This window comes from Brachyistius frenatus, unplaced genomic scaffold, assembly GCF_029030835.1.
Source record: "Brachyistius frenatus isolate BFR_SWC_R1_liver_20210118 unplaced genomic scaffold, ASM2903083v1 Contig_14, whole genome shotgun sequence".
Classification (NCBI taxonomy): Eukaryota; Metazoa; Chordata; class Actinopteri; family Embiotocidae; genus Brachyistius; species Brachyistius frenatus.
In genome coordinates this window covers 2688394-2700000 of record NW_027210613.1, presented here as the reverse complement: position 1 = coordinate 2700000, position 11607 = coordinate 2688394, and the positions used below count along the sequence as shown (strand labels likewise).

Here is an 11607-nt window from a genome sequence, read left to right as displayed (position 1 = left end):
TACAAAAATAACCCAAAACGTATGTCTAGAGTGTTGACCATGGAGCCAGCCTCAATCCACTCCACCTATCTTCATCAAAGGCAAAAAGAAGTTAATTCTTCCCAATCACAAGCACCAACTTCATCTGTAGCACTGCTTCCTGTGACTGCTCAGAGTATTTACTCTCTTTGAGACGTCCTCAGGAGTTTACTGACTGTGACTGGTGTCTCATCACGTTTCAGGCAGACAAGAAGCACAAGAGCTTTCAGGAACTCGACCGTTTTATGCACTACTACACACGCTTCAAGAACCATGAGCACAGCTATCAGGTAAACACAGCCGGCTTTGCCCTCCAATGATGTCGACTTTGGCGTAGTAAACAAACAGTCATGCAATGAATGTAGCCAGAGGCAACTTCTCATCTCATGTAAAATTGACACATAATAGGAAGTCAATGCTTTTAACTTTAAATTGATAAAACTGTGGCACATCTGTATTCTGCATATCACCATGCCTTGATTACAAAAAGTCTGCTGCTCCCACATTAGTGAACGTATTTGGCCTCATATTAAGGCGATCTCTCATTCACTCATTGTTTGGTTGGGAAGGCTTATCAAGATGGTTTTAATCAAACAATAAAGCAGCTTCTGTCTCCCTCACAATAGCTGGAGCAGCGCCTGTTAAAAACCGCCAAAGAGAAGATGGAGCAGCTCAGTCGAGCCCTGAGTGGAAGTGAGTGTGCAGTCTGGCATGACGGTGTCAATCTTTATTACACACTAAGATGCATCTTAATCTAGTCCTCTGATATTGAGCTTTGAGAATGAGACAGGAGGGAGAAAAAAACAAAGGTGTATTAGCAACAGCTAATAGCTATTATTCAGCACTGAAATTAAAAGGAAGCTTTACTTTGTGTACAAACTTTGTCTTGACAACATGACAGAACAATCTGTTTAGCAAAGTTTTGTTCTGAGACACGAGTTTAAAAAAAAGTTTTGCTTCTTTGGCTTGTGCTTTTTTTTTTCTTGTTGTTTTTTTGTTATTGTCAAATAATTCAAATAATAATATTCAAATAAGCAGATCACAATCAGAGCGTGGTGCCCACTTAGCATCTGAAAGAAGATGTACTACTTGCAGAATTTAAGTTCCCAGTTCACCGAAGGCCCTCCCATCCCATCAAGCCAGACACCAAAGATATAATATAACTTAGAAGAAAAGCATCTACAACTGATTCAGTACACCGGAGCTGTTCTTTCACATGTTTTGTCTCGGGATTTCCCATCATTTCGTATTGATCTGCTTTGAAGTAAAGTGCAGTAATTTAGGCTGCAACAAGGGATGTCTTCTACAAAAGAAAAGCAGATATTCATTTTAGATATCTAACTGTCTCTTCTTCTCTCTCCCAGGGGAAGGAGGCCCACCTGACACTACATTCATTGAAGATGCAGTCCTAGAACTACTAAAGACCCGCCGCATCCTCAAGTGCTCTTATCCTTATGGGTTCTTTCTGGAGCCCAAAAGCACAAAGAAAGAGATCTACGAGCTTATGCAGGTTTCAGACCTACTTACTGAGAATAGACAAATCACAGCAGTCACTCTCATGTGGGCCATTAGCGATGTGGGACTACAGCTTTTTACCTCATGATCTTCACAATCTGCCTCAGCTATAGCTGCACGTCTCAGCTTTTAGTTAAACATATAGTTATATATATTTTATGATCGCAAGTATAGACACAAAATGTGCAGCACTTTCCTGCTATCTTTCATATTTTGGTCTTTCAGATACTGTAAAATGAATGTGAGGCTCCTAAAGATCTTACCATTTCTTAAAGGCTTGTAAAATCAATGCATTTTTTAAACTAGGTATGGAAACAGTTGCCCTAAAAGTAGTCCATTTTTAGGGCCACTTCGAATGTCACTTTGTCGTCGGAAGTTGAAGTTCTGCATTCATACACTGAAATCACTGACTCACTGTGTTATTTAAAAAAAAAAAAAAAAAATCTCTCAGCCACATGTCTCTGCCCTCAGACGGACTTGGAGATGGTGACTGAGGACTTGGCACAAAAGGTCAACAGGCCTTACCTGCGAACGCCGCGCCACAGGATCATCAGGGCGGCGTGTCTGGTGCAGCAGAAGAGGCAGGAGTTTCTGGCCTCAGTAGCGAGGGGAGTGGCCCCCAATGACTCTCCAGAGGCCCCCAGGCGCAGGTAACATGCAGACAAGCACCTCAGTCATCTCTTTGAATTTGCCTGTTTGCTTTATCTTTACAATAAATGAAACAATCATGACATTTTTATTACTATGAAATCACGAGCTGTCAATCACACACTTTTTTTTTTTTTTTACACTAACACAAATTTCTCTCTGTTGCTGATTTGCAGTTTTGCTGGCGGAACGTGGGACTGGGAATATTTAGGCTTCGCATCACCTGAGGTAACAAAACAAGTCTTTATTATTTTCAGTGAAAAGTTAAGATGTTTATTGACATTGCTTGAACCCGTGTTTGAACCCCACGAAAACGTTCATGTGTGTTTTGACTCTGTGTGTTGGGGTCTGACAGATCTTAAGTGTCCGTTAACTTATCAACCTTAACGGGTTAGATGTGTGTGGTTATGACCGAAATTATTACAATTGTTTCACCAAAAATCAAATCAGTTTATTTCAAATCTGCCGAATGAAAGGATTCGTCCCTGTAGAAGATGTAGTTGCTGTACACTTGCAGCTTATCAGCAATCACGCATATACTTCAAACTGAAAGTGGCGTGCTTGAATCAAATACCTGCGATTTGTAGCATCATTTGTCTGTGATGACGGTGCTTGATTTGAGACACTGCTGTGTGAATATTACACCTAATGAGATTTAATCAAGTACAGAAACTTAAATCAAGATTGCTATATAAATAAATTATGCAGCCTCACACAACATCGTTCTTTTAAGTTTGTATGTATTTCTCGATCTTCAACGTCTCTGGTGTGAATTTGGCTGCTCTGACAAACCAATGGTGACCTAGAGATGTTGTTCAACACACTGGAGCAGGCCGGATGGTTCATGTTCCCCTGCGTGGTTGGAATGATTAAGAGCACAGTACTCTGGCAAACACCGAAGTAGGTACCTCTGGATCATTGCACATTAGTAACGGGTGTTTGTAGTTAACACTTGTAGCCATAAAACTGTAGGTTTGATTATTGACCTGCCTCCTTTCCCTGCACAGCTTGATGCATCCTCTCGATAATGGTGCACAAGTCAATGTATGGAAGTTACTACTCCAGGTTCCCATTATTGTTTAGTTTCTAGACGGTGGCACTTCTGAAACATACAGGCTTTTCTCCTGAAACAACTTAAACGGCTTAAAAGCTCCATCGCTCCTCAGGCGTTGTGCAACTTCCCTCGGAAGTGTTAAAAACACGACATAAATATGCAAATCTTACATCAGACATAAGCCTCTCAGGTTATTGTGCAACAGTACGAAGCCGGCATTCCCCACAGACCTTTTTCACAGCAGGCATTCTGACTTGTCACAGTGAGCAAAGCACAGGTGTAATAATGATGGCTCAGTTCAGTTAAGTGTCCCAGTAAACCGTGTCAGCGCGCCAGCATGCACAAAAGCTGAACCTTCCCAGAGTTCAATGCAGCCATCATTAATACGGCTGCGCTCTCCCAACAAGTCCAAATGTGTGCTGTGAAAATGGGCGATTGACAAGATGAGTCCCATCTGCCAGTTTGATAAACAAGTTTTGATCGTCCTTTTCCTCTGCCTGCTCAGCACCATGCAGTGAGGCATATTTATTTAAGGTCCACTGAATAAACAGCCACTGCTGGACAAATATTTTCATGAACCAAAGCAGGACCCAGTGCATTAATTCTGCTATTTTGTATTCTACTTTTCATTTAGTTATTTAGTTGCACTGATGCTGTAGTTTACTTGAATCGTGCTGTAACCTTTTTTTGCTGCGGATGTTCTTGTTGTGCACTCGTATGCGGCATCAGATGGGCGCTCGAACATGTTCAGATAGATTTGAGAAGTTGCCATCTCCAATCAAGCTAGTAGGTTTAGACAGCAGCTCCAAGAGCTTGTTTGAGACGAAGGATAAACATAAAGAAGCGCAGAGATTTTTTTTTTTGAAGTGTGAATCTTGCAAAGCTCCTTTACTTGAGTCCCAGAATAAAAACACAAAACCTGGACATGAGCAAAATAATTCCTCCTTAATCGAAATTTAGTTTACAAGCCAACTGCAGCACCTGCAGGTATACAAAGAACAAGAAAAGATTAGATTTAGCTAAGCTTGACACCAGTAAGCTGTGGCTTATCTTCTAAAGAACAAATTATCAATGCAAATTGAGGTGAGATGTTCATCTCACCTCCACCCTCTGTACTTCTACAGGATTTAAATAACAATCAAGCCTGCCATATTCTCTTATTGTCAACAAATGATTTTGTACACGTGTATTTAAAAGTGAATATCGTCACCAGATTCTGAACACCGAGCTATAATATGAAGAAGGTTTTATTTTATATTTTTGTCCCCTAATTAAGAGCCTCTGTCTCTCAGCTGCAGTAGTTAATGGGAACACCAAAGTAATAACCAAAGCCGGGTGACACTGACTCAAGAGGCTCGACTCCAGATGGTCGGCTCCATGTTTCTCACAATGCCTGCACATCACTTCATACAGGGCTATTTTTAGTGAGCCGGAAACATGAAAGACAGAGTTTGGACGACAAGCTTTTGATTATATATGAATGTGACTCGGTGACTTTTGCAAATGAATGAGATGATTGAATGGTGAATGCTTTTGTCGAGGTACTGAAAGGATGATGTGAAAAGTCACTACATGTAACCTTGCATTTATCAGCAACTCGTGAGGGCTGGCAGTGAAATTTTCATTCAGTTGGCACTTAACCACTTCAAGTACCTTCTCATCATAGCAGAGCGCTGACATTTGATTTCAAAATTATAACAGCCCGGGTTGAGTAAGATATCAGATACATGCATTGTCTTTTTTTCAGTTTTGAAGAATTTTTCACTCATGAGCCAAAATATTTGGACCCCTTGTGCCTAATTTGCCGTTGGACCTTCACATGCAGCCAAAACAGAGCCGACCTGCCAAAGATTGGACTCGGTACCACCGCAAAACTGGCACCGAGACATTGGCAGGAGATCATTTTAAATTCTGCAAGTTGTGAGTTTGCGCGTGACGGATCAGTCTAGTTCCAGCACATCTTCCAACACTCTGCCACCGGTTGATGGTTTGTCTCTTCTCGGACACAGTTCTCCATCTGTAATGTTTTGATTTTTAGTTCAAGTCGCTCAGATCTTTAGACTTGCACCATTTCTCCAGCATCCAGCACGCAGACTATGTGAACTGACTATTTACTGACCATCTAATATAACCCACATCTTAAAACATTCATGAGGACTTTGTGTTTCACGCATTAAAATCATTACATTTCTCTACTGTTGAATAAGCTCACTCACGTTTAATACTGTCATTGCTTTTAAGAGTAGTCAGGGATGCACATGTTGATCTCAATCCTCATGTTACTTCTTTAACAGTTCTCCACTAGTTAGCGAGTGTTCTGCTTGAATGCAGTCTGGACTGGAACCTAATGACTGAAGTCTCGGTGTGGAGATGAAAGGGCTTGAAGCTTTACAGGAACAGAAGACTCAGACCACATTTGAAGCAAAGTGCTTCTCGGCTTCAATCAAAGCAGCTATTTTGTAAATCTGCTTCTTAATATTTAACAAAAAGCTTTCTTTTTTTTTTTTTATAAACCTGCATGTTGATTCTGAGAGTTCGGGGCATGATAACTCGATATACTGTAAGATAAGAGCTTTTATTGAAATTGAGCAATAGAAAAGAATGTAAATTCAGTATTACTTGTTTTTTTAATGGTGACTTTTGCTCTTTTAAGGAGTATGCCGAGTTCCAGTACAGACGGAGACATCGGCAGCGGAGGCGAGGCGACATGTCCAGTCTCCGTAGCAACACACCCGACCCCGATGACCTCAGCGACAGCACTTTAGGTACTGCAGTGGATATACACAACTTTTTTGTTGGTAGTTAGTCTCTCCCTTCGTTTCAGATGAATCAACCTGCAGCCATTGTTAACATGTTGTAAATATGAATGTCCCTCAAGTTTCCAGCAGAACAGTGATTACTGAGTAGCATTGTGATAGTGGAAAACATGGCTTCAGATCTATGTGAAATTAAATTCCGATTAAAGAAGGGCTTTCTCAGCATCAAACCATGGCTGGGCTGAAAGGTTTCCAAGAGAGCAGTGTGTGGCGGTCTAAAACACTTTGGAGAAACTGGATCGGTTGGATCCACAGCCACATCAGGCAGACCAAAAGTTACAAAATCATCAGAGGACCAAAGATAGAGAGACAGAAAATCAGCTTCTCTATAGACACAGAAAATAAAGAATGAAAGACTCAATCAGCAAAAGTCTTATCAAAAGAACTAGTGTCTCTGATCTGCTTCTCAGGAGGAGAAACAAAGCCAACATTTGGGGTCCACACCAAAGACATGACAACATTTCATTGTGGATGATGAAATACAGTCTTATTTACTGTTGAATCACAGACTAGTGACAGTAACAGAAGGGTGGATGTGAGGAGATGAACAGGAGAGAGAAGGATACTGCAGTGTATCAAACCCACACTAAAACATGGTGGTGGGAAATACTCAAGTCTGGGGGTGTTTTCTGGAGTTGGACACTTGCATCAAATTAACTCCACCCTGACCAAAGAAAAATCAGCACTTCATTCTTTAGAGACATGCTCCCTCCTCTGGTTAGCGTCTTTGTAAAGAAGGATTCATACTGCAGCAGAATAATGAGCTCAAACACACCGGAAATCTTTACAAGAGCTACACGAAGACCAAAGAAACCTCTTCCATAATCCGCTGAGCTCCAAACCACTGAACATTTATGGAAGCACTCAAGACTTTTTTGTGACTCTGACAGGAGACGGACGCAACGAGCTCATGCGATGAACACATGAAGTAAAAAAAAAAAATAATAATTAACACCATGTACAGCTTGGCTTATATTTATCAATCAACTTTAAACAAAGTACAGTCAGCAGAAAAAAACCTAAATCAAATTCATGTGTGATGTGACCACCTTTTGGCTTTAAACCAGCACCAGTTTTTCCTGGTATGCTTGTTTAGTTTCCAAGAGTCTTGGAGAACTCACCTCAGTTCTTCTGTGGGTTTCCGTCCACACCATCTATCGCAGGTCTCCTTCATCCTGAGGCTCTATGTTTGTTTAGGACCAATCAGACGCTTTCCTGATTGTATTTGCTGATTGATAAGAATCTAAGCATCTAAACCATTAGCACGTTAGTATACACTGTAAACAACATTGATCCAGTCACCCTCCCTCAGTTTTGATGCACTAATTTGTACAGCATCCAAATTAATGCCCAAAACTCTTGGAAAGTCACAACTGCTCAGGTTCAATAAGCCAATACTTCTAATCCACGAGTCTCGTTCATCACATTGCTGCTTTGTTTTTCGCTGTGTTGAGTGAAAGATGGATGAAACCTGCAGTTTTGAAGCCAGCTAATTGGTTCTTTTGTGCCGAGAAGGATGAATTGATTTCAGATGAAGATACTGAATAAGTGAACTTCCTGGGGAAATGCTCATGATCCCTCCTCTGTCTCTGTACTCTTACATGACTAGTGTGCAGTGCTGACTAGACTGAAGATGAGTTTTATTAAATGTCATAATTAGAAACGGATTTAAATTTCTTTTCAAGTTCTACTTCAGTTTAATGACTAAATTTGACTGTTTTCTTCTTTTTTATCCATTTTTTTTTAAAGACACCCAGGATGGACGTAGACAAGGTCATCTGATGGTGAGTCCACTGTTACTGTTTTCATTTTACCTCCAGACTTTTAGCCTTTAAAACTTGTTAGATGTCAAAGAAGTACAGCAGGAATCTGGTTGAAATGATTTCAGGACTACAGCTTGATAAGAATCTGATAACTAAATGTAGTTTGACTGGTATTGGGTTTGGTTTATACTTTGTGTTGTACTTGATTGCCTTTGGAAAAAACAAACACTTAAATTCGAATGCAATTCTTCCCACTATAATGTTGTTACTTTTAAAAATTCAGAATCAAAATTCAATGAAAGCTTGGCCACAGAATCCAACTGAGATAAATACAAACAAGACAACACATGTTGACGAGTAAGGAGTATGGTCTCACCTTTATGATTTCTGATTGGTCAAACAAATAAATGAACTAAAGTTTTCCCACAGTTTTTCACATAAAGAGCTCCATTCTTGTCCAAAAACCTTTAAAAACAACCAGTTAGCCCAACTGTTGCACAGGAGACATTCTCCTTCATCACAATCATTATGGATACACGAGTTCATTTGAATTCAATCCCACATACACCGTCCCGAGGTCCCTCATACTCACTGAAAATAATCGATTACAAATAAACAATTCACTCTGGTTTGAGCAACACTTGTTAAAAACTACAGCTCGCAGCTCTTTTAGGATTTTTTTTTTCCTTTTAAAATAGTGTAGTGGGTATTTGATTTGGGGCTGGCGGGTATAGAGAGGCATATTAAGAGAGGTACGAAATCACTGTTATTAAAAATAAAAACAAATGCAACGTAACTACCGTCATCACTCACTGTTATGAAGCTCTGAAAATGTGAAACGCAGAACGAACAAGAGCTGTAAAAATAACTGTGACTGCTTTGCTGTTGTTTGCTTCGCTTCATCTGCAGTTCTAACCTGCTGCTGCTGCTTTTACGCTCTTTGCCAACAGGTGTGACTCCCGAGTGTAAATCCCGCTGGTGCTCTGTAACTAGATGATAGTGGTTTGGCTCGCGTCGCTGACACTGTGTTTCCTGTGTATTCTTGCAGGGTCTTGGTTCCCTGGATGATGACGACCCAAACATTCTCCTGGCTATTCAGCTGTCACTCCAGGACACTGGGATGGCAGGGAGCGGGTCCAACCACGAGGTCCTTGCCAACGAAGCCTCACTCGGTGCAATCGGCACGTCGCTGCCTTCCAGGCTCGAGCAGAGTGCTCCAGGTGCCGAGGTCCTCCCCAGAGCCTCTCTGAGCAGCTCAGAACTGCTGGAGCTGGGAGATAACTTGGCGAGGCTCGGCAACATCAGCAGCCAGTACTCTGCAGCCACCGGTGTTTCCATCTCCATGCAGCACTATGACAGTTATCACCGGGCATTCGGGGGTTCTGTGCCCATACCTGTAGCTTCAGGCGGCGGCGGCGGCGGCTCCTCCACCGGCCTCTTCTCTTCCACTGACACGACGGACTCGACCACGTGCAGCAGCCACAACCAATCCTCGTCCTCCGCGTTAGCAGCAAACGCTAACCTGCTGGGCAATATCATGGCTTGGTTTCACGACATGAACCCTCAAGGTATCACCCTGGTCCCCCCAACCTCCTCCGACACCGACTCGAACCCGAGTTCGCTCCGTGCGGGCGGAGGAGACGGCCTCCAGGACGATGACAAAGGGAGAGTCGTCGTCCTCCCCGAAAGCCGGAAACCTCGGGAGGTGACGGCAGACGTGGGTTTCTGCTCCCGGAGGCCGAGTGACATGGAGGAGAAGGACCGTGCTGTCGCAGAGAGGCCGACTCAGTTAGATCTGGTGGGGCTGGACGCCATGCCGCTTCCTTACATGGCAACCCTCGACGCAAGTGGAGAGCACGCCGAGCGCAGAGGCTCAAAGGTCTGCCGCGTGGACACTCCGCAATGTGACTCGGTGTCCGACCAGCTGCCCAGCACCAGCTCCTCCGAGTGGGAGGAGGACCAAGTGCACTTGGTATGATCCGGTCGGCTGAGATGCGAGGGAGCTTTTTCAGGAGGCCAAAAAGCGCTTTAGACAGCCGAAGAAATGGAGCTGACGTTCACGCGGAATGTACACAGAATGAAGAACGTGTCAGTCGGCCGGTAAATGCAGGAAGGAATATTTAGAACAACACAGCTCTGCGGTGCGGTCAGATCGGTCTCCTGCTTCCACTGTACGCTCAGCCCTTCAAAGAAAGCACTAACTAAAGAGATCACATTTAATTACTAGTTTTAAGAGTCTTTCCCTAAAATGGATGCTGTACTGATAAAATACAAAAAGTAGCTTTTTCTGAAGTCGAGTTTAGAGAAGACAAAAAAAAAACAACAAAAAAAAAAAATGTAGAAACTAGTGTTTTTTTTCCCCCCCACTGGAGTAAAAAGCTTACTGTATCAGTCTGGATCAGGCTGGCGGGAGATTTGTCAACAGTGAGCAGATTAATACTTTGCTCCAATCATCAATCTGTGAGACGCCGGCTGAGAGACAGTCCTGTCCACACCTGCCTACGTCATAGGTGCCAAACACTGACTCGCAAAAACAGTTTGCAGTCACCAAGTGGATTCTTTGAAGCAAATTGTGCCTGCTTATTACAATCTCAACGACTCGAGCCATATTTCTATTTGAGTAATAGTTCCAGGTAGCTAAAAGCTGTAGTGTGCTTTGTAAAACTAGTTTCAAACCATAATGGTTGTGGACTTTATTTTGTGAAACATTCACATAAAAGAAAAAAAAAAAAAGAAACAACAGTTTGATAAATGATTGAGCTGAAAAGCAGGTGGGCTGCTCAGAAACATTTCTAGATGGACTTGACAATGGTTATTTCTCTCAAAGCCTCAGTCCTAACCCACTCTGAATACGAAGTGTCCTCCGAGCTTCACTAACAACAAATGCTGACGGGCCCAGAGGGCTCAGCGAGAGTCGGCTCACATTTCTGTGACAGCACAGTCTGAATTCCATTGTAGCCCGTCTTTAAATTAATGTTTGAGCACCGCAGCCGAAGGTGGAGTGTCACGGATTAAGTAGACACTGAGCAGTCTTGTTTATGTACTGCAGGGAGGGCCAAGGAAAGAGATAATTACGCAATCACTTTCAGACTCGGGAGAATTAACGAATCAAAGCTGAGTCGCGACGATTTATCTCGGGGTCCCGTTTAATAAATAGCAAAGCCTTCGTAGATCTCCGCGGATGTCGCGGACTGCAGGGTGACGGATGGAGAATGTGTGCGGCATCTCAAACCACACGGGGCGTCCGTGTGTTTGAAACGGCTCTCTACCGAGTTAGAGATTCAGTGCCTTTGTGTCACTCATCGTTACTCACTTCTTTTTTCACGTTCTGAACTCCACAGGATCTGCAGAACAAAAATCACCTGTTACCTTAAACTTATTTCTCTCGTAACATTTATAGTGCACATGAGCTCTTGATTTTCTTCTTCATTTTTTTTTTTTTTTTTCAACAAAATATTTGTAGCATGAGGCTTTTTGTTGGTTCTAGTGGTGTTATGTTAACACTGATTTGGTAGTAAAGGTTTTAACGGTTAACGTTCTACTTTCTGCTCTTGTTCACAAATATTTTGAAGAACGATTTCATCTCTGGTCGTCGTGCTGGGGGCTTCTCGCCCTCCATCGCTTGGTTTTCCTGTGGTTTACAAACTAAAATCACTGTATTGATTTGGAATGAATTGACCTACTGTATGTGCATTATGTATCTTACCTGAAGACACTAAAATGGTGGAAAGTGGCAATATAAAGTAGGTATTTATTGGAGATAAAAAAAAAAAAATTATTATTATTATTTTTT

The 11607-nt window shown here is 42.3% G+C and overlaps 1 protein-coding gene across 3 annotated transcripts in view; it reads left to right on the top strand.

The window, feature by feature from the left end:
* The window catches only part of LOC138617845 (ankyrin repeat and IBR domain-containing protein 1-like), a 30503-nt gene extending 18926 nt beyond the window's left edge, over positions 1 to 11577 (top strand). For all 3 annotated transcript variants that reach the window (XM_069693158.1, XM_069693159.1, XM_069693157.1), the window contains 8 exons: positions 222 to 308; positions 645 to 711; positions 1383 to 1528; positions 2005 to 2183; positions 2358 to 2409; positions 5889 to 6000; positions 7801 to 7835; positions 8863 to 11577. In XM_069693158.1, coding sequence (XP_069549259.1) covers positions 222 to 308; positions 645 to 711; positions 1383 to 1528; positions 2005 to 2183; positions 2358 to 2409; positions 5889 to 6000; positions 7801 to 7835; positions 8863 to 9792 — 1608 coding nt within the window. In that variant the 3' untranslated portion in view covers positions 9793 to 11577. The remainder of the gene's footprint in view (positions 1 to 221; positions 309 to 644; positions 712 to 1382; positions 1529 to 2004; positions 2184 to 2357; positions 2410 to 5888; positions 6001 to 7800; positions 7836 to 8862) is intronic.
* The last annotated feature ends 30 nt before the right edge of the window (positions 11578 to 11607 follow it).